Below are 23632 nucleotides of genomic sequence, written 5' to 3' on the forward strand. Positions count from 1 at the left end.
GACTGTGTAAATAGTTGTGCAGCTGTAATTTCTGACCTAATGACAGCAGGTGTAGGCCAAAGTGTAGTGAATTCAGTGGAGGAGATTGTTGAAGATATTCAGCAGCATGCTAAAGAAACTGTCATTAAGCATGTATTTAGTAATGAAAGAGAAACTGAAATGTGCAAGAAAGTTGAAGCATGATTTGTTGAGTTTGAGAATCCTTTTACAGTTCCTAATTCAGAATACAAATTATCAAAATTTAGGCTTACATAGCTTGTTTGGTCTGGAATCTTTAAGTGCAAGGTACTGCTGCAGGTTTTGTTTAGTTGAAAAAGATGACTTTCAAACAGAATTCTCCAAAGATTCTCCCAAAATAGTGTTGCACACTAAAGACACCCACAGTGCTCGCTGTCAAGAAATGGCTTGTAATCTATCTCTTATGTTTTTTTTGTGTGAAGAGTTCATGCTTATTAATTCACTGATATACAGGGTGTCCCAAAAAATTTGAAATTCTTTCATCACCGTATAATTTTTTTTTTTTTAATTTATTTGCTCTTTTTGCTCAAAGTGTAATCATTTTTATTGTTGCTTTCAGGAATAGACATGCCATTTACTGCAACAGAAAAGGCGATCTGTGCACTGAAGTATGCCCAAACTCAGTCAAAAGTGAATCCGCAGCGTGAATCCCACCACTTCCCCCATGTGTCGAGGAACTCAAGAGGAGAATCACTGAGGCTCTGGAGAATGTTACACAGGACATGCTGCAGCGAGTGTGGCAGGAACTCCACTACAGACTTGACGTGTTCTGCGTCACAAGTGGCGCACACACTGAACATTTATAATAACTTTAGAACATTATAAAATTACCATCCCCCAGAATTTTTTGTTTGAGATTTGTAAAATAAAACATTTTGTCCAAAATAAATCCTATTTAGTATCATTTCTCCTGACCATGTTATCAGTCCAGTATGGACATCTCAAATGTCTTTTTTTTCTGGGACATCCTATATTTTCATACAACTGATAACTTCTCAGTTGTGAGGCATGATGTTTCAGAATGGGTGGCCCAGTACGAATTGAAGCTATTGTTTGCATACTTTAAGGAACATGTTACATTGAAGGAGCTGAATTTAAGAACTCAGTTTTGATTATGGATTCATGGAGAGAAACGATGGGCCAGAGGCTGTGAATTTGGGTGGAGAGTCTAATGATCTGGGATTGAATGCAATTCACTCATGGTGTTTATTGAGGAACATTCCCATCATGTTTGGAGTCTCACTCACTGTGCTGTATTTTACCCCCCCCCCCCCATTCTACAGGCGGTGGGGGGTGAAGTGAGCATGCTCGGATGTCTATGGAAAGAACTAGGTCTACTCTATCAGCTCATTTGGAAATTTTTGAGCAAACGGTTGAATTATGAATATTTAAAATGAATCATACATTCAGGACAATCACCACAGACACGTCACAAGTCACAGGGTTAAATAAAATGATTAAAAAGTGACCACAGGCCAAACGAATAAGCTCAATATTTTACTGAAAATTTGGCAAAACAAATCCATGAAATATTTATAATTTGACTAAATTAATTTATGTATGTTAATTATAGAAGCAGGTAAATGACATGTTACTCATGTAACAGTTATCTGCAGTGATATAAACATGTTGGTGTTTGATGCATTTTTTTTTTTTTTTTTTTTTTTTTTTAAGAATGTGGTAGTAATGGAAGGTTTTATTTACAGTTTGAACATGGTTTTGCTTTAGAATCAAACTGTACTGGCATTCTGCCATAGTAACATCCAAAAATAAAGTGGAAAACTGTGATTGTGTGTTTTTTTTTTTTTTTTTTTTGTTGTATTGTTGTATTTATAATGCATGAACATGATACTGGATGTTACCGCTGCAGCTTTAGAACAATATCAATCAGCCTTCAGTCACTGAGCATTTAAAGCAAAATTATCAATATGGAAACTGGTTGGAATTCAGGATCTGAATTTAGTTTGACAGTGGATTCATAGGTCGACGGGTGAAGTTGATCTACTTATATTTAGGGACCAAGCCGAAAGGTAAGGCCCTCTCACACAGTGAGAGGCCTTGCCTGCAAGCAAGGCCCTATTGTTTTTCATTTGTTTTTATATTATTATTTTTCCGTGACACTTTAAACTGGAATTTGCCCCCCTAAACATGCTCAAAAACTCACCAAATTTGGCACACATGTCAGGCCTGGAGAAAAATTTCATAAAATGAAAAAATTAACCCTATAGGTGCCAAAATGAGCTCTCTAGTGCCACCTATGTGAAATAAATGGCAACAGCCCTAGTGGCCAGTAGGAATGTCATAGAGACATGGAACCAGTGCCAAAATTTTTGTTGAATGATGCTCTACAAATCATCCACTGACACTTATGACCTAACTCCAACAGGAAATTCGCAATATGCCTTTCAAAATAAAAGTTTTAAAACTAACTCAGATGACACCGTTTCTCATATTGACTTCTAAATAGCACCAAAAGATAGAGTGAACCCTCCTCAAAAAAGTGATTTCACACTTTTTCCAGAACTGTCTTAATTTTTTTTTTTTTTTACAAGCTCGCAAAGTTGCAATGTTTGGAACTCATTTTTCACTTTAGAGTTTTTCCCCACATGTGACATATCTATCCGTTCATGGGACTCACCACAACTCTCGCATGCAAAAATTTTTGAGATACAATGTACGGTTATTGATTTATAACAATTTGTTTATTTTCATACTTTTTCCACTTTAGACTGCCATTTGACCCCCTTAACATGCTCCAACACTCACCAAATTTGCCATGTATGTCATGGCCGGTGAACACTTTCATACAATATCAAATTTAACCCCTTGAGTGCCAAAATGGATTCTGTAGCACCACCTATGTACTAAAAAACACACAAAATCTGCCCTAGCGGCCAGTAGGAATGTCACAGAAACATGAAACAAATGCCAAAATGTTGGTCTGATTGAGCCCGACAAATCATACACTGACACTCATGAGCTAACTCCAACAGGAAGTTGGCAATCTGCCATTGAAAGTTACTCTACGTTTCTGCAATTACTGCTTATTCATTTCAGACTTTTGACACAAAAGTTATACCTCATTAAATTCCCACAAGTCTGCAGAATCCAAAAGTGAAAGAATTATTATGGAATAATGGAGATTTTTTTTTTTTTTTTTTTTTTTTTTAAGACTATGTTTACTTTCACGTTTCACAATGACAAAATCCCTATAAAAGTCTTGCTGGTGCTTTGTTGCTATTGTCTCTGTATAGTGCAGTGGTTAGAGCTGCTGCCTAAGGAATAGGAGGACCTTGGTTCAAATCCCAGGCAATCCAAATATTTATTTATTTTTTTCCGTTCATTTTAAAATAGGTTTTACTGCATTGCATTGTGGATATTTGATATTTTGCACACATTACAACGTACACATAGTAATTTTTTTCAAAATAAAACCCCTATTGAAAAAATTAAATAATGTCTATGACATAACTTCTTTTCATTTTTATGACCAAACGCTCAACTGTTTGTACAATGTTTCTTCATTCAAAAGTACTCTTTCTCACAGACACACATGCTCACACAATAGGGTTTTTCCAACATAATAGCCTTAAATGTGAGAAATCATCACTTTTATGCTCAAATATTCATACAATTTCAATTCATTTTTCAAACTGATTCTTTCTCTCACATGCAAAACAAATGCACATACACACAGTAGGGTTTCCAAAATAAGTCTCATTTAAAGGTGATGGTGGTTTCAGCAGAGGGTCGCTGGTGTTCTGTACAGATGTAAGGAGGACAGACACTAAAGGGTGGGAACTGGTATCGAGACGGAGAGGTGTGAGTGGAGCTGAGGTGTGGACGGTCACGGGAGGCGGATCGCCCGGTGAGAGGTCCCGCCCAATGCTGCTTGCAGCTTTAATTTCCATCTTGTCTTTTTTTTTTTTTTTTTTTTTTTTTTTTTTTTTCTTCTCCAGTTTGGGTCGTTTTCACCCACTATCCTGAGCTGCTGGAGCTCAAACCAGAGCCTCATTTTCATTCATATAAAGCCTGATTTAACTGTGAGGCTGCAGACCTGAACACCTGAGCACAGATTTCCCACGCAACCCTGCACCTGCAACACATCGCCTGTTTGGGAATAACAGGAAAGCAGCAGCAGGGCATGCTGGGAAGATTTGGATTCTTGGATGATTCTGCAAAAATGAGTGTATGTGTTCATGTTGGAGCTGGAAACTGAAAGAGTGCTTATTATTGTCACTTCAGACCTAAAATGTACATCATCTAAAATGGTGCAAATGCAATAAAAAGCTAATTCAGAAAGGAAGCAAATATTATATTTTTACTTAAATGATTTTATTATGTATTTATAGACTCTATTAGTTTACAATACATATAAATGGTTTTAAAGTTTCCATTTCTCAACTACTATGGTTTGTTTAGGGCAGTGTTTTTCAACCTTGGGGTCGGGACCCCACATGGGATCGCCTGGAATTCAAATGGGGTCGCCTGAAATTTCTAGTAATTGATAAAAATAAAGAAAATTAAAAAAATTATTAATAAAAATATATGGTGAGTTGACAGAGACAATCTCAGTAAATAAGACATGAGTGAGTCTGTGAGTCTGAAACTGCAGCGCTGTGGTTCTGTTTATCTTTCAAATGTTCATTGTGGTCGGTTTCAGATGCTGCAGCTCTTTCATAATTCATAGTTAGAGTTCTTGTTTGTTTAGTATTAATCGTCAGCCTTGTAAATCCAAGCTGGACTGACTGTACATATGCTCAAATTCTCACTTTGTGCAGTAATCTGCACCTGGCTTTACTGCCTCTGTCCATAATAATATACATTATATAGATTAAATGTCCTCTAAAATTAACGTTTATTTGCAACATAGTATAGCAAACTATTACATGACCAAAAACAAATTAATTTTAGCACAAAAAAAATGTCTCCGTTTTGAATGTCTGGGGTCGCCTGAAATTTGTGATGTTAAAATGGGGTCATGAGCCAAAAAAGGTTGGGAGCCACTGTGGGCACCTGTGGTTCAGCTGGTAGAGCAGGTTGTCCATTGACTGAAGGGTTGGTGGTTCAAATCTGACTGGCTTCACATGTTGAAGTGTCCTTAGGCAAGACACGGAACAATAAATTGCTCTCAGTGGGGCCAGGCATGTGAGGCTTTGTAAAGCGCTTTGGGCACCATGAAGGTGTATAAAATGTGCTGTACACTGCAAAAATCCAAATCTCACCAAGTGTATTTTTCTCATTTATATCAAAAATATCTCATCACACTTAAAATAAGACATAATCACCTAAAGAGTAACTTTTCAGTGAGATATAAGAACTCATTTATAGACAATAGATCTTGAAAATCTTATTTCATGAAATCTTACTAAGATCATTGTCACCTGTTCCATTGACAGATTATTTTTTTTGCTTGGATGAAGCAAAAAGAAATCTTGAATTAAGAAAAAAAAAAAAACTGCCAATGGAACAAGTGAAAATTATCTTGGTAAGATTTCTTGAAATAAGATTTTCAAGAGATCTATTGTCTAAAAATAAGCTCTTATTTCTCATTTACAAGTTACTCTCTAGGTGATTATGTCTTATTTTAAGTGGGATGAGATATTTTGACCAGAAATGAGAAAAATACACTTGGTAAGATTTTGATTTTTGCAGTGTCTAAGTGCAGTCCATTTACCATATAAGCAGAATATCAGAAAAGATCCACCTTGTCCTTTATCAACACTCTAAAAACTAATTCATTCATTTTCTGAACCCGCTTTATCCTCACTAGGGTCATGGGGGTCACTGCTACTTATGGGTGAAGGCGGTGTACACCCTGGACATGTCACCAGTTCATCACAGGGCTGACAAATAAAGACAATCACTCTCAAATTCACACCTATGGGTAATTTAGATTAACCAGTTAACCTATTAGTGCATGTCTTTGGATAGTGGGAGGAGCCAGAGTACCCGGAGAGAACGTACGCAAACACGGGAAGAACATGCAAACTCCACACAGAAAGGTCCCACCCCCATTGACAGGTATTGGAATCGAACCCAGGACCTTCTTGCTGTGAGAAATGAGTGCTATCCACTGCACCACCGTCTTGCCCCCACACTTAAACCCCCCCCCCCCCCCCCCCCCCCCCCCGAAACAACAGACTAAAATCTCTTCCTGATAACTCATGAACTCATGAGTTGTAGGCCAGATCATGAGGGACGACACGTGTTGTTACAAGCTCATTTGCTCTCAAATCTGGCTCGTACACCAACTCCACTCTCTGTTTCTTTTTGCTTAATTATTTATGCCTGATGAGTGTCATACCTACTAATATTATTGTTTTTATTTGTTTATTTATTTATTTAATCTCAGATTGGGATGCATTACCCAGGATTTTGTATGGCAGGGGGGTGGGAACTGTATATATGTTTTGTGGAAAATCCAAAAGTATTGTTTTTTCTTGTGTGACAGTCACTTTTTTTTCTACCTTGATTCCATTAAAAATAACATTGAAGAATAGATCCACTTTCTATATGTTGTATGACAGTATCGGAGTATGAAATGTGATGCTATGTAGAACTTAAAGGTCAGTGCATCCTCATTACTGGAATCACAGCTTCCCGCCTGCTGATAAACAATTAAACTCCACATTAACAGCTGTATGACTCCTCGCACTCATTTCAAAAAGCTGCCGACCCTCGATGGGTAAACACGCCGCTCTCTGATGCAAACTCATGAATTTCAGATGAGAAGGAACTGCGGCTGCTGAATCAGACGCTATGATGCAACTGTTTCATTTCCTGTTTGCTAGGCCTGCATATGCACTAAATACTGAAGCGCGCGCCTCTGTTTGCCTTGTTTCTAAAAAAAAAAAAAAAAAAAGGCAGCGGATCAAAGCTGCATTCAAGACTTTGGTGATCAGAAAAGATCCATTTGTGATCAGCAATTTCGGCAACACACACATAGACACACAAGGTGATAAGTGCAGAAAGCTGGCAGCTATAAGCACCAACTCCTGTTCTCACGTTAAGGCTTTATATGGCACATGGCTACATCTGTTCACATTAACACACTCAAACACACATGTTCACACATGCAAACACACCTAGAGAAATCCATTATCACCTGCTCTCACTGTCCAGATGGTTGGGACAGACATAAAATAGCTGCTAAACCACCAGCGTCCCCCATAGGCCTCTGCTGCCCTGTAAGCTCGGCTGGATAATTCACTATAAAGGCTGTGTGTGCACCAGGTGTGGACAAATGCTAACATCCAAGGAGTGTCAGTGGTTTCTGGTGCCTTTAGTTTCTGAAGACATTTTATCCCATAAAGACCCAGTGCTACTTTTGTGACAGTTTCCAAATGAATTTTTCTTTCTATTTAACATTTCTTAAGTGCTTTATTGCCATTTATTAGACAAGGCTAATTTTTTTTTTTGTATAGCACCATTCATACACAAGGCAATTCAAACTGCTTTACAAAGGCATAGAAACACATTAAATTACATTAAAATCATAGACTAATACCAGGACAATAGCAGAATAAAACATTAAAAGGAAAGTGCCAAAAAAACCAAAAAAAAAAAAAACAGTTAACACAAAAGCTAAAAAGAGTCTTGATTAAAATCAAGAATTTAATGTTAAATGTTGTCAATGTTGTCAATCAAAACGGTTAAAATTGTGAGCTGCAGTGCAGGTATTAGAACTGAAAAATAAAATACTCTAATCAAAGGCAGCTGTGAACAAATGAGTCTTTAACCTTGATTTAAAAAAACGAATTTCAGCAGACCTGCAGTTTTCTGGTAGTTTCTAATATAAAAATCATCCTCTGTATTTTGCATTTTTCAGTGAAAATCAAATATTTCCCAATGTTCAACTTAGATGTTCATGAAAGCTCAGAGTAAAGTTGAGGGTTATTATATCAGAAACAGAATAAACTGAAGAAAAAGTGACTTTTTCAAGGATCAATAATGGAAGATATAATAGTGTCCATCCACTGTCATTGATCCAACCCCATGGGTTTTACTGGTGAATCAATGTTGTAGAAAATGAGGGTGTTTCCACGGTCACTATGGAGCCTCTGAACATCCAAATGGGTCATATGTGATGACCATGAAAAGATGAAAAACTGCATTTTACACCAATTATTGACATTATTATTACTGATAGGATCAGTGGATCAACAGTTATTGAACATTTTAGATCAGGACCTGCTGGTGGTTGACAGTGGAGTGTTTGGGTCTTTATGGGTCAAGGGAGGATAGAGGTGGTTTAGTATAGCAAAGGATTAAAGAGCAACAACCAAGAATGTTCTGTTCTGTTATTCAGTATCTACAAGTCTTTAGATTTGACTCAGAAACAGGTAGGACCTCCTCCAAGTTGAAGATAGAGATCAGCTGATTAACTCCAAATCAATCAATTCCACTTCACAAACAATGATCATTGACAGAAGTTGGTGTTGCCAGTGGCAGATGACTAATGTGAATACAAAAGTGCAAAATATGAAAATCTGCTCCCTTGTACGTTTTAGGGTTAGTGTGATGTTCACTTCCATATGTTGATGTTCAGTAATTCAGACTGATCTATTTAGGTTTATTAAACTTTCTTAGATGTTGAGCTTAATAGTTCTCCAGTACATTTATGTGACAGATACGGGACAAATAGTATCAGTGTTTTACAGATGAAGAGGTGAAGCTACATATGAGTATGGATTAGTGATGTGTGGGTAAGGGTTTTTTTTCAACCCATGGGTCCCACTTTTGTGGAATTATTTGACCCACTCCAAACCACCCCACACCACTGCAGCTATTTTTACAACCTGACCCGAACTTGCAACCAATTAATTAGGGCTATGCATTTTAATGTGAATGAATGGCGGGCAGGCATCACCGCTTGCCGCACTCATGACGTCAATCCACAGGTTATGCAAGTTATCTAAGTCAAATAATATAAAATGTAGGCTATATATCGCTAAATATTTTAACCCGCTATAGGGAATTTATACATGATACTGTACATATTTTTGTGTCTCTGCTCAATCAGTGACCTGCCCCAAACTGCCTCGCAAATAAAGTGAAATTTTTTTTGACCCGCCCCAACCCAAACCCCGGGTTACCAGTGGGTCCCGCTGATCTGCGCATCACTAGTATGGATGGCTTTTATTGTCACTTGTTCCAGTTTAGAGGAGCTTTAGCAGCAGCAGGTGGACTGGATTCATGCCATTCTCATTCAGAGCTTATACAGTCTCAATACCCTCCACTCAGGATCGTCTGCTGAGTAGGATTCTTACAACTAGTGGTTAAATTTTCATCACATCTTATCAACCTTACAGTTGATTTCAGCAAATAGGGTCAGTCCTTGGGAGGGGGTAGCAGGGGGCGCATATGGTGGAATAACATTTCAAACCGAAGGTAAATATTTTTGTATTGATGTATTGCTTTGTTACTCTTACCACACTGATTACCATATAGGGTACTTGCTGCAGATCCATCTCTTTTCATGCTTAAATCTAACCAAACTTTATTCAAGGCACTGTCACTATTGCCTCATTGCAACTGTTGTGTAGTATTTTTTATTGCTCTCAGTGGTATTTTGTATCTGAAACCTGGGCATGAGGAATGCGCATAACACCTAGAAGGGAATAGAAACATGCAACACTGCTCTTTATTGATTTCTCTGCAGCTTTTAGGATTATACTTATCAAAAACAAGACTAAGACTAGCTGCATACTTTACAAAAAAAAAAAAAATCAGAGAGAAAACAGTGGAGGCCTGTAGGGGACCAACTTGACTTTTTTTTTTTTTTTTTTTTTGCAACTTCATTGTCTATTAATGCAGGACTATTTATAGATTCACTTTTGATGTAGCTCCAGGTGCTAATTAGCAAGCTCTGCTGTGGGTCGAGCAGTGTTAATGGTTCATGGTGTTCAAGAATAAAACAGCATTACACAATATGGGACCTTTAATAAACAGTGGTTTGGTGAATCATATGTGATATAATTTATTCTTTCATCCGACCTTTATCAGTGTCTATAAATTAAGGTTCTTATGAATCCTAACAAATTCAAACTAGACTGAAGCTAAAGCCTAATTCAACAAAAACTAGTGAGTTAATGTTAACAAAAACCTCCTGGTGTTTATGTGTGTGTGTGTGTGTGTTTGCGTGTGTGCGTACCTCTGCGACACCACTGAGGCCCGTGTCAGGTTCTGAGGCTCGGACCTGCAGCGTATGGAGGTTGTGTCCGCTCTCGTAGTCCACGGTCCTGGTGAGGCTCAGCGCTCCGCTCTCCTGGTTGATGCTGAACAGATTCCCAGGATTCACCAGTAGCATGTAGGACAGACTCTTCTTCTGGAAGGAGATGGCCTGGACCACCGCGACCCTGAAAGGACATGCAAACAGAGCAGCAGGCTCAGAGGAGGTGTTCAATGACATCTACTGCTTTAGAATGAATGGTGTTCATATCAAAAAGAAGGGAACACTAGTTTGGAATAAAACAGATGCAAAGTCTAACAATAACACGATCACTATTTACAGTCTTGGCAAATTCAAGCTGCAGTCTCCAGAGATGATGAATACTGATGGAGGTGTTATGTTGAAAATTAGTGTTAATCTCTGTGTCACCATGTTGTTTTTAATAAATAAGTACCTATATTTGGTGGAGTTGGAAAAGTGAGTGGTGAGTGAGTGGTGAAACTGAAACTTACATGAACTTGAAAACATGACCAAATCCAGTAACATTGTGATATTAAACATCATAAAGTACCTAGTCAGAAAATATTAACACGTACAGCACTGCCTGATAATAGTAATGTCAAAGATGTGAAATGTATAAATACAGTAATTGTAGCTACCTGAGCTAATTAGCAGGCTAGCTGACAGGCCATATAATTTCATATGAAATAATGCTAACTCAGCTAATGAAGCTGAATTGACGCTACACTATTTATTGTAATTAGGTCATGATAAATTTCATGACAAAATTTCATGATGGTCTTATTAGTGTAACTCCTTCAACACAACTATGACAAAGTGCCTGTTATGGACAAAAATAAGTTTTATTCAATAAACAAGCGCTCTGAATGTTTTGACTAGCTAATACTAGTAAAGCTAATACACAAACCCAGCTGTCAATCACAGCAGCCAAAGTGCGAGCATACTCCCTGTACAATTATCATAGAGGTGAAAATGGACTACATTGTAGTGGAAGAAGTTTAAATTTTACATGATCTCAAATAATATCATGAATTATTTGCAGAAATATCTTTTCTTGTGTTTCAAAGGGTGTGGCTGCATCAAAAACAAACATATGCAAATATTTTTTTTTTGTTTATTAACAAAAAACAAAAAACAAAAAAACACACAACTAAATTCTTGACATTTTCAACATGTCATACCCTGGAGGTGTTTCATTTTTTTGCTGAAACATCCAGTTTTGCCCTCGATGGAATGGAGCATGTGCAGAAGAAAGCATGTGGGTTTGGAAAATGGAGCAATACTTGGCAGAGTTCAATGACTTAAGAGTGATTCTTAATGCAATACCTTCATCACAAATGCATGAGGCATCCTAAAAACTTTTTTCCACCACTGTAGAGACCAAAACTTTTTTTGTTCCAGCCTGTAAACATGTTTATTTCTGCTGTAAAGTTAGACATTTTAACATTTGGGTGTATGGATTGACTCATCTCTGGATCCTTCCATTAGTGGACATTGAAGTCAGTGCAGATTTTGACACTTCATCATTGGTTTCACTTTTCACGTCTCTGTTGGTTTTTAATGGCTTCCAGACAACAACATTTGTCTACAGCATAAACCAATAAGATAAATCAGGTTACACATACACAGACAATACTGTTTGGGGAATGAATTCACTGCTGCTTGCTTCATCTTTAATGTATTCCTAGGATTTGTTGAAAATCACAATAACAACATAGAAAATAAGCGGCTGATCCTTTCATCAAACTCTGGCTAAAAGACCCACATGTGAGGGAATAAACACACATGAAGGTGCATAATAGAAGACAGATAGATAAAGAAATGCACACAGACACCCACACATTCTGCTCACAGGGTGGCATGGATACTTGGATATTAATACAATGTGCTTTGCGGCAGCAGCCCTGAGGGATTCACACACACACTTCCCTTCATGTTTATCCAGACCTCGCTTTTAATAAATATTTGAATTTGCCACACTTTCAGATTCTCAGCCTCAGGCCACACTCACACATCTGGGTCCTCTTCATCCTCCTCCTCCTCTCCTCCTCCTCCTCATCTGTACCGTCACCCCCCCATCCTCTTCCTCTCTCTCTCCCTCCATCTCTTTCTCATTTTTTCCTTTTGTCCCTCTCTACAGGGCTCATCTTTTCATGCATCATATGACATGCAGAGCCAAGGAGCTGGCCACGGACACACACATACTGATGCCATTTCCACAGTGAGTTTCTGAAGCAGTGGAATGTAAATGATGCAGGTCCAAATGGGGAAGGACAAAGACACAAACATGCCAATAAAAACACCACTAATACTCCACACACTGCGGATACTGACGATCTTCTACCCTATAGAAAGGCTTTAAAGGCCATAGCAAAGTGCTTTCAGCTGAATGAACACAAAAACACACTTAGGTGACATATCCGAATGAGTGTTCTAATCTTCTTGATCTCAAACAGAAAAAAGAGAAACTGACAACAGGAGTGACTTTTCAATCAATAAAGCCAGTGTTCAGACAAAAGCTGAGTGTTAACCCTTAAAGATGGGGAACTATTTTTGAGGCATTTTCCTCTACATTTAATCTTTCCTAAATGACTTATTAAGTTTAATTAGACTATAATCCTTTGCATTTTTGCAGGAATTTTCCTATATTTACTGACTATGTAAATGTTCATGAAAGTTCACAGTGAATTCAAAGGTTATTATAGTGTTATTATAGTTATTATGTATCATATTTATTTTATAGTTATTGTAGTATACTATGTAGTCACACATCATCACTGAATCAAACACGACCAGATGATAAATGTAATATTATGTTTGTTGTAAACAGCAAAACAAATTAGCTAATATCTGAGGAGCTGTGAGCAGTGTTCTGTTGAGCTGAGGCCGACGACATGAAGGAAATCACATTTCACTAAATGTAGGTATGATGCACATGACACATGATGAACTAAACATTTTTAACTCCAGTCCAACCCCAGCAAACAAGCAATGAAGTTATTTTAGCCAGTGAAGTTAGTAGTAAATATTGCATACAGATATGTCAACTAAGCTGAGGGACTTTGTCTTATAATTATGAAGATTCTTACTTAGGTCCTACAGGTTTAATGTAAGTTTTTAAGAAGGTTTATGCTGCGTTCCAGGCCGTTATTTGAGCCCGTAAGTCACAACTTCAAATCACGACTCACGACTTTGTAATGTTCCAGGCAAGTCACGTCAAACTGCCTGAGCGCAAGGAATTGTGGTAGCTAGATGTAAACAAACCAGCATGGTGGACCATACGTTATGCTCATTTACAATCATTTCGATCGTTAAATGTGCTTGCTCGGCGCATAAGGCAAGAGAAGCTGTTATACCTTTTATGTTATGTTATTTTTATATTTGTATAAGTATTTGGTATTAATTTATTCTTGCACTCACTGGACTGAAAACTAGCTAACTCTAGAGTCGCTGCTGATTATACAGAACATTTGCAGATAAATAATGTCATCGCAATACCTTGTTTTAATCAATAATTTGCATAAACACCGCATCCATGAGGGCTGCCATTGCTACGTGATGTCAGAACTCAGAACTGGGAGTACATCGATCTAGTACGAGTTCACGGGTGGGAAGTCACAGGTTTGACTGCCATTCCAGTGCATTTTCACCAGTAGAAGGTTGGAAAAACATGACTTATGGGTTGCCTGGGACGCAGGATTAATTCTTTAGTGTTTTTAAATAACAAGACATTATTATATAAATTGGGAATATCCAAGGAAATTATACAGGGTTATTTATGGAGCTTTAACCACTCATTTGAACCTCCTTCAGAGAGTTTATGTACACCTTATGGTGAGTTCTCATGAGTAAATGCATCTAAAACAAACTGATGACAGTCATTTAGTGTCACTACATATGGACTAGTATGGTTTATGAGTAACTGTTCTCTACGTCACTGCCTCTTGCCCACCAAGCAATTGTATGTTAATTGTAATCAGCAAACATTACTGCCACAAGACTAGCCAACTGGACCAAAAATACAACAACACAACAAGTGTTCAAATGCTACTTGTATGACAGTCCTGCACGTTAAGACTAATAAGAGGTTTCTTGTGCCTGGTTTAAACTTATGTTGATCTGAAATGTAAAACATGTTTGTGTGAACTGAAAAACATGGAGACAGAACATATTAACAGTTTTACATGAGTCTAAAGGTTGGATTACTCATTCATTACTGTAAAACCACAGATGAATTCACTGCAGTGACTCACGGTTGTCCAGCTGGTGTGTTCTCAGCTACGTTCAGGCTGTAGGTGGTGTTGGTGAACTGCGGCGGTCGGTAGCCAGCCAGGACGGCCACCGTGGCAGGCGAGCCTTTACGTCCGAGTCCGTCCACCGCCTGAACTCGCAGCAGGTACTCCTTACTGGGGGTCAGAGGTCGCCCTGTGGTCCTGATCTCACCGGAGCGACGATCGACCTCAAAGCACTCCTCCGCACCTGCATACAGACAATGCAGATTATTATCAGGGAACAGATTTAAAAAAAAAAAAAAATTGACAAGATATTTGGAGTAATGGCTTCAACAGGTTTGGTCATGCCTGTTTTTCTGTTACCCCTCGGCCAACTTGTGGTTGAAGGGGTATTGTAATAATTTTGTCATTTGTCTGTCCATTTAATGACATAATGGCATTATCTGAAGAATGCATTGACATATCGGCACCAAATTTATATTGTAGATGCATCTTGGCATGGAGCAGAAGCCTATTGAAAATGGGTGACCTTGACCTACATTTTCAAGGTCAAATTAGGGCTGTGCAATTAATCGAAATTCAATTACGATTTCGATTATTACACGCAACGATTACAAAAATTATGTAATCGAGAAAAAACGATTATTAATTTTGAGTTGTTTTAATTCACGCGCACGCAAGCTACCATGAGCTGCTCTGCCCCGCCCCCCTCTAAGCCACTGCTGCCTGCTAGCCGGCAGGTCCACCCCAAGAGGAAAGTTGTACCTAGCGGTCTGGACAAATGGCAGGAGAATCACAGCAGAAGTGCTTGGTAAACAAAAAAGGCAAGTCCAATTCAATTGTATGGAATCACTTTGGGTTTGATGAAGAAGACGAAGAGCAAAAACACATCACGTGCAAAAAGTGTTTCGTAGTTGTGTCCGCACCGACCGGTAACACAACAAACCTTTTTAACCATCTAAAGTTTAACCACCGCCACCTTTATCATAATCTTATGAAAAACTAAAACACATAAAAACAACTTCGTCCGCAATGCAGTCTTCAGTCTCCGAATCTCTTTATGCTGTAACTCCCGTATTAACCTAACCCTAACCCGTATAACCTTAACATACGTATTCTTGATGGCTGATGTAAACAGAAGGCCTGAACTGAAACCTCACGGCACGCCACTGAATTTATTATGTTTCATACTACATTGAACATACTTGAATTTATAATTTGCACTTTACGTGAGTTTTTTTTTTTTTTTATTGCTACAGTTCTATGGCAAGTCTATAGCAGTTTAATTACAGTGCACTATTTATTTACAAAAGGAAACATACTTGAATTTACAGTATACTTATTTGCATTCAAAGATTTTTTTGTTTCATACAAAAGTGAACATACTTTGTTTTAGTGGTTAAAAGCTTCATTTATGTTTAAAGAGTATATTTTACATTGCTTTGCAAGAAAAAAATAAACAACTTTAAGGTTAAAAAATAATCGTTTTTAATAATTGTGATTTCAATTATTGCTAAAATAATCGTGATTATTTTTTTTTCCTATAATCAAGCAGCCCTAGGTCAAATGGCCTTGTGCAGTTATAATATCTCAGTACTTTCAAATATAAATATGCATGTAATAACTTTTACACAAATACAATCTAATCTAAAGTCTAGGGCAGTAACTTTCAACAGAATCTTACACTATATTTGGCCGAGGGGTATTAAAAGTGCACAGCATGTTATGTTTTTTTTTAAAATATTTTAGCTCAGTATTCACAGCCTGTGTATGTTTATATTAAGTGAATTGGCTCCATTAAAAGTGAGATGAATTCTGTGTTATCAGCTCCTGTTTACTTCAAAAACATGGACACACACACAACTACAACTGGATTAATGTGAGACTGAAGACAGTGTAAAAACTGCCAGACTGTCAAGTTGCTTCTGCAGCTATATGGAATATTTACCTACCCTTCATAAGTATATTCATGAAGTTTTATCCACATTTAACATCAGAAACATGGATGGTTACAATCAAATATTATAGATAGAATCTATGAGTAGAAATGAATGCAAAAATTAGTGCATGGCACATGTTTGTTTAGATTTTAATGAGTTATGGCTATTAATTGCATCATTTATCCACAATTAATAGCACAAATATGGATGATTTCTTAAATATCTAGAATCTCAGAATAGTGATGAACCTAAAAATATGTGCATGGTGTGTGTTTGTTCAGATTTTACTGAGTTGTGGCTAAAAGTTGCATCAGTGTGACATACATGCAGGGTTAAAGTGCATGCATGAAGCTGTGATTGGCTGACACAATTAAAAACTTTGCAGAATCTTATGTTATTAACTCCTGTTTGCTCTGTGAACATGGATCAAGAGACAACTATAGCTAGACAATTGGATAATTTCTAAGTGCATTTATGGTCATTTATTGTTATTATTGAAAAACCTATGGCTTCACTGTGTTAACACTTCAGAGTTATGACTCAGAGAAGAAACATGGTGCACTATTCAACCCATACTGTCTAAAAATGGCAGAGTAACATAAATAAATAATAAGTATTCTGTGTGACAAAAGAATACCCTATAGCGCATGTGATGAAGCAAAATATGTAGATAAATTCAGATGCAAATACAAAAACATGTACAGATTATGTCAATCAGACATAAAGAGCTTAAGGATAAACCTAAATGTAAAATGTAGACGCATAAAGAGAAAAAAGATGAAGCAGGGAAGGAAAGATAAATGGAGAGGAGGAATAAATGAAAAGAATCCCAGCTGTTGACCAGAGGGTTTTAAACCAGCAACAGCTGCATCCAACCTGTCAATCATCTCCTCCTGCTATGTCTATTTGTGGAGTTTTCTGATATAGAACCACATACAGACTCTGAGAACATCCACTGTGTTGTCACAGTCACATTTAGTGATTCATAATGTTTCATCAGAATAAACTGAGTGAGAAAATCAGGTTAGAAACAGAAATAAAACCTCTGTATTATAGTTCAGGGGTTGTTTCACCAAAGAAGTAGAACTTCCTTCTGTTTTCTTAAAAAGAAAATCTGTCACTCAGTGATGTGGTTTTAATCATTTTCAGATGACAGAGACTGAACGTAAATAACAGTTTAATCCATAATCAAAGTAATAATTACATGCAGAATTAAAGGTTGGGTTTCAAATCTCCAAGAACTATACATTCAATAACGTGCATTTCGACTGTCTTCCTAACTTAGACATATTTTTATCACATTACCGAGTGATTGTCTTCGATGTGGTGCTACATGGGTGTAAAACATGTCATTTTTATGTCAACATATCGTGTGGGATGAGACACTTTCAGTCTGTTATCATGATTCAAAGCAGCAAAGCTCAAAGCTTTGGCTTGGCTTCAAAATATTAGACAAAAACACACCAAAATACAACATTTACATTCACAGAAGAATCACTTCCAGTGTGATGAGTCTCAGTATGTGGTTTTTGGTGTCACTGGGTAAAATTTCTTTTCTACACTGCATGGTCTGAGAGGAAAGGAAAACATCTGTACCTCTGGTCTGGAAAATCTACTCTGATGGACAGTTTGGACTAATCATGGGTGATGAGGGTTAAATATGTGATTGACAGGTCTAACTACCAAACACTGGTTAGATTTATTGTACTACTGTATTGTAAAGTAAAATGGCAGCTCCTATAGCTGTGATGTTTCGGCTTAGCTTTTCCACAGCACCATTTTTATGTACCTACTTATTTAGTCTTCTGATTTGGACAAAGAAGAGAAAGCTGCTATTAACATAGTTTCATCTCCATTGAGACCCTGCAGCTTTAACTGAATGCAACAGGTTCCATGTGTGATTTTGCAAAACATTTTCCTTTGTTTTTTGGCCTGTCATCCACACACCAATGGCATTTTAGGTCAATAAACCCCAGTTTCAACACCAGTTTGTGTGCATCCAGTGGACATAGAGTTAACTGGTTTCTCAATATTTGGAGGTAAATGTACAACATACTTAGAACTTAACATTTGCGACTCGCAGCCACTTCAGTAACTCGTGTTCATACGCAATATTTGTTTTATAAGCTCATACATGTTCATAGTCATTTTTATCAACATCCACTGGCCTGGGAGGCTAAGGCTTCGTTCACTGCAGGCAAATGTGGCCCAAATCCAATTTTTTTTGCCCATATGTGACCTGTATCTGATCTGTTAAGGACAGTTTGAACAGCACAAATCCGACTTTTTTCAAATACAACCCAGGCCACTTTCATGTGGTCCTAAATCCGATATGTATCTCATATTTTGCTATGTGACTTCAGTCTGAACGGCCAGGTCCCATTTATCCAACCTTTACGTCATTGAAATGCAACAAAGGTCACAATTCTACGTCCCAGAAGGAGAAGTGGCGGGAAAAACATATTTACTTCTGTAAACACAGTGTGTGCTTGCGTGGTCACGTATTACGTCAGGACCTCTTTTGCACATGCGGGTCACTTCAGGGTCGCATTCAGCTCATACTCAAAACTGATACAAGTCACATTTAATGTGTAATACGAATGAGCACACAAAAAAAATTGGATTTCACTCAAAAATGTGAATTGTGCATTAAGACCTGCTGTCTGAATGTAGCCTCATTTGAGTGTTTGTCGACATGTTTGCTGTCTTGTGTATGAGATATTTTGTAAAAAGAAGGTAAAGTGGTTTGACCATGGTTAGTTTTCTTCAAACAGAGGGGGGAATAATGTTAATACTTATAATGTGTCATGGTATAAAGGTATAAAACAAAGCTGAGTCGATAATCACCTTTAATACTGAAGAGAAACCAGCAACATCTACAAGTTATGCTAATATATTTTTCAGAGATTATCTTAAAAATGCTCCCTTCACTTTATTCATGAAGCAGAAGAGAAGAAAGTTGACAGCTACAGCTGAGTCTCCTCCCTTCAGGTATGTTTACAGTAAAGTATGACAACTTATAGAGGAATATCTCAATATAAGTAACCAACTCCACTGCAGCACAAACTTTCTTAAAGCTCCTTGATATGACTATCCTTCTCTCACATCTATAAATGTAACTACAACTGAGTGAAATCACATTAAAGTCAGTAATTGGCTCCACTCACACTGTGTGAATATATTTCCATACTGGCATGATATTAAGAAGTGTTTTTAATGTAAATGATTGGATTATTCGTTGGTACACATGTAGTCACATTACGCCAAAGGGAAATGAGGAGCTCTTAATTTGAAAGCATTAGAAATTAGCTCTCAAAATATCTTTCCTACTCTTCCTCCTCCTCGTCTTCTTCTTCTTCTCCCCCACTTAAAAAAAATATAAAAAATTAAAAATCCACAGCCACCGGCACCCATCCGCCCACCCTCCCACTCATTGCCTCCCCAGAGACTTTGCTATTATTCCTGAATCTGGGAGCTTTCTTTGCCCCAGGGACCGATTAACAGGGCTGCTTCATGCCGTTTATGTGCGTTTTTCTCTCCCTCATCCCGCCCGACGGTAATTGAAATTCAACAAGTCAAATTTTATTTATAAATCACTCCTTTGAACAAAGCAGGTTTGTCACAAAGTGCCTCGCGGAGCAGCGGTGGACCTAATTACAGATACTGACAGGAGATAAAAACAGGAGCTCACAAATGACAGATATCGGGGAAAAAAACTCTGCAAAAATGGTTTTCTGCAGGTGGAAGTATGGAAACTGGAGATCACTCACTATGTTTAATAACTTTAAATCGAGTGGAAATATCACAATAGAGAAACAAAGAACATTTTAACACTTACCAGCTCTGTTACAGCTCAGAATAAACAACTCAAAGCTCTTTTTTTTTTTTTTTACATTTAGCCTCAAATTGAAGCATAAAGAAAGCAAAAGAGTTATAAAGTAAGATAAAGCAATAGGTTTTCTTCATGAGAATCACTCCAAAATGTGGCCTCAAGGGGTTTACTACTTCTAAACAAAGCAATATTTTGTGAATAAAATATTTTCAGAACAATTACGAGCCTTTAAATGATCTCTCCACAGAATAACAAATTATGATGCCACCCGATGAGATCTAAAATGAACAAAATGATTGTTTCATGAGACAAGTGACAGTTTGAGATGCTGCAGACAGCCTGTCATATGTCTCTTTTTATCCTTTATCTATCATCAAAAACTAGGTTTAAAAGCAGGAAAACTCACTGAAGATGTCACTAATCTCCACCTACACAGCTGAGAAGTCTGCTGCAGATCCTCAAGACAAAGTGTGATGAACATTTGGGGAACTTTAAGTGGTGGCAGAAAACTGATACCTTTGGTTCACAGTCATATACATCTAGTGTTTATTGTATTAGTTGTTAAACAGCCCAGAAATGGAGTCATCCATCATGGGTAGAAAACATCTAAAAGATTTTAACATTGACCTGCATGTTGCCATCAGCCTATTTGTTGCTGAAGAGTTGTGTTCAGTTGTGTTTTATTCATAAAGACCCAAGCATCCACTAGCAACCAAAAGCATCTACTGATCTAAAATATGTAATAACTGTTGATCCAATAATCCTATCAATACATATAAATAACTGGTAAAATTAAGTTTGTCATTTTTTTATGGTCATCAAATATGAACCATTTAGACATTCAGAGGCTCCGTAGTGAACGTGGAAACACCGTCATCATCTACAACATTGATTCACCAGTAAAACCCATGGAGTTGGATCAATGACAGTGGATTGATCCACTTTGTTTATGATCAGTTTATGACATATTTGCTGGAAAAAGTCACTTTTTCTTCACTTTTCCTTGTTTTTATATAATAATCTTTGAATTTACTCTGAGTTTTCAAGAACTAAATTAAATATAGGAAATTAAATATAAGAAAATACATGATTTACAGTGAAAAATATAAAATGCAGAGGATAATGTCATAATAAATGGAAATAAATAACTAAATAATCATTTTGGAACTGCCACAAAAGTAGCAATGGGTCTTTATGAGTTAATTGCAAAGTATCACAAGTAAACATACTACTTACACATTTCTCTTGATTCATGTTTCACATTTCTGCTCTGTTACTGACATGATTTTTCCGCCTCTAATTCAGGATTGTGTAGTTTTATTAAGTTATCTCACAGGAGGTCTAAGTCTGGTGAATGGACCACACAGTCTGTTTAACTGGAACTGCTTTGGATCTGGACTTTTCCACCTTTCTTTGGGTTCCATCTCACTCATTCCACCACCTCTCCTTTCTTTATTCTCCCTCCTCTGTTCCATCCACCTCTTTTCACCTCTCATTCACATTGATACTGCTATAAGGCAGCCACAGGTTTAAGTTCATAGAATATGTTACCATGGTTTCAAGTACATCTCAGCCAATCAGGAATGAACTCTATCCATTTTAAAAACAGATCTTAGATGTAGATTTTCATGCTTGTTTTTACTTTGGACAATGCTAGTGATTGGGCATTTCTGTTTCTTAGGTCAGTGTGAATGCTCCTGTTGAATCATTGACTTGAACATCACTGACTCAGATTGCAGGAATTTGATGTTAATTTCCAGTTTGTTCAAAGAATGAGTAGAGAAAGTGACTTCTGTCCTCTGCACCATTAAAAGAAAAACTGGAAAACAAACCCAAAAGTTGATCATGTGTGCAGTTCTGTCCATACATTTATGGTCAAATGGTAACAATGATGAATTTACACAGAAAGAAGACTCACCATCCAGCAGCATGAACTGTGCCTGTCCAACAGTGCCATCCCGTTGCCGTGCCGACAGTCGATAAACCACAGATCCGGCTGTTGCATCAGGACCAACGGCGCTCAGGTACGGAGATGGAAACATGGCCCACTGCAGGTCGGCCTGACTGGGCATGCTCAGAGCCAACCTGCACAGGTACCACTCGTCACCTGTAGGATGGAGACAAAAGAATGAAGATAAAACTCACACTGTCTTCACCCACATAAAGTACTGCAATTTTGTACAGTTTGCATCAATACATGAAACAAAAAGGTCAAACTAGGAGAATGTAACTCTACTGAGGACGTCAGAGATGGTTTAAGATAAATGATGTAGGCAAAAATCATGGTCATAAGTATACTTTATAGTTATAATTCTACTTTTTACGGCAATTAAACAAGTGGAAACCAGCAGAATCTGGTTAATATTTAGATAAACCTGACTAGTGACAAAGAAGCAGAGGACACTATAAACAAAAGAACATGCTGGACTTTATTGGGAGTTTTGTGATTTCAGTGATGATTATTCTCTCTCAAAATTCTCATTTTTTTAATACATTAACACAAATATGATTCCACAGAATACATGATTATTCAGGTCTTTGACTTGAATAATTTCTTATTAAAGCCAGTTTCAATCTCACTGAAATTTCATGACAGTTTTTTCTATCAGTGTAGGCTTTTTATTTTGTCAACACCATTTGCTGCTTTATGAAACATTTACACCAAATACAGTCGACTCCATAATTATTTGGACAGTGTCACAAATTCTGCACATCACCACAGTGGAATGGAGTTTCAGATTTAACCTATAAAGACCCAAATATCTACCACTGACCAAAAGCCTCTACTGATCTAAAATATTTAATAACTGTTGATCCAATAATTCTATCAATACATGTAAATAATTGGTGTAAAATGCAGTTTGTCATCTTTTCATGGTCATCAGATATGAACCATTTGGACGTTAAGAGGTTCCGTAGTGAACGTGGAAATGCCGTCATCTTCTATAACATTGATTCACCAGTAAAACCCATAGAGTTGGATCAATGACAGTGGATGAAAATGCTTGGTTTATGTTCAGTTAATGATATGTTTAACTAAAAAAGTCACTTTTTCTGCAGTTTTCTCTGCTTTTGATATAATAACCCTCAACTTTAATCTGAGTTTTAATGAACATCTTCATGATCAGTAAATTAAATATAGGAAGGCACGTGATTTATACTGATAAAATCCAAAATAGGGAGGATAACATTACAAATAAATGGTGATAAATCGTTCAAGAAAGGTTAGATATGGGGAAAATTTCAATTGAGAACTGACATAAAAGTAGCACTGGGTCTTTAGGGGTTAAAACATGTAAATATTCAAGTAAAATGCAGTTTGTCATCTTTTCATGGTCATCAGATATGACCCATTTGGACGTTCAGAGGCTCTGAAGTTACCATGGAAACACCGTCACCTTCTACAACATTGATT

The 23632-nt window shown here is 37.3% G+C and overlaps 1 protein-coding gene across 1 annotated transcript in view; it reads right to left on the reverse strand.

The window, feature by feature from the left end:
• The window catches only part of LOC115435949 (neural-cadherin), a 241626-nt gene that overhangs the window by 121782 nt on the left and 96212 nt on the right, over positions 1 to 23632 (reverse strand). Inside the window, 3 exon segments of the mRNA XM_030158588.1 lie at positions 10175 to 10379; positions 14467 to 14692; positions 22136 to 22324. Of these exon segments, the coding sequence (XP_030014448.1) occupies positions 10175 to 10379; positions 14467 to 14692; positions 22136 to 22324 (620 nt within the window).

Source organism: Sphaeramia orbicularis, chromosome 16 (assembly GCF_902148855.1).
Source record: "Sphaeramia orbicularis chromosome 16, fSphaOr1.1, whole genome shotgun sequence".
Classification (NCBI taxonomy): domain Eukaryota; kingdom Metazoa; phylum Chordata; class Actinopteri; order Kurtiformes; family Apogonidae; genus Sphaeramia; species Sphaeramia orbicularis.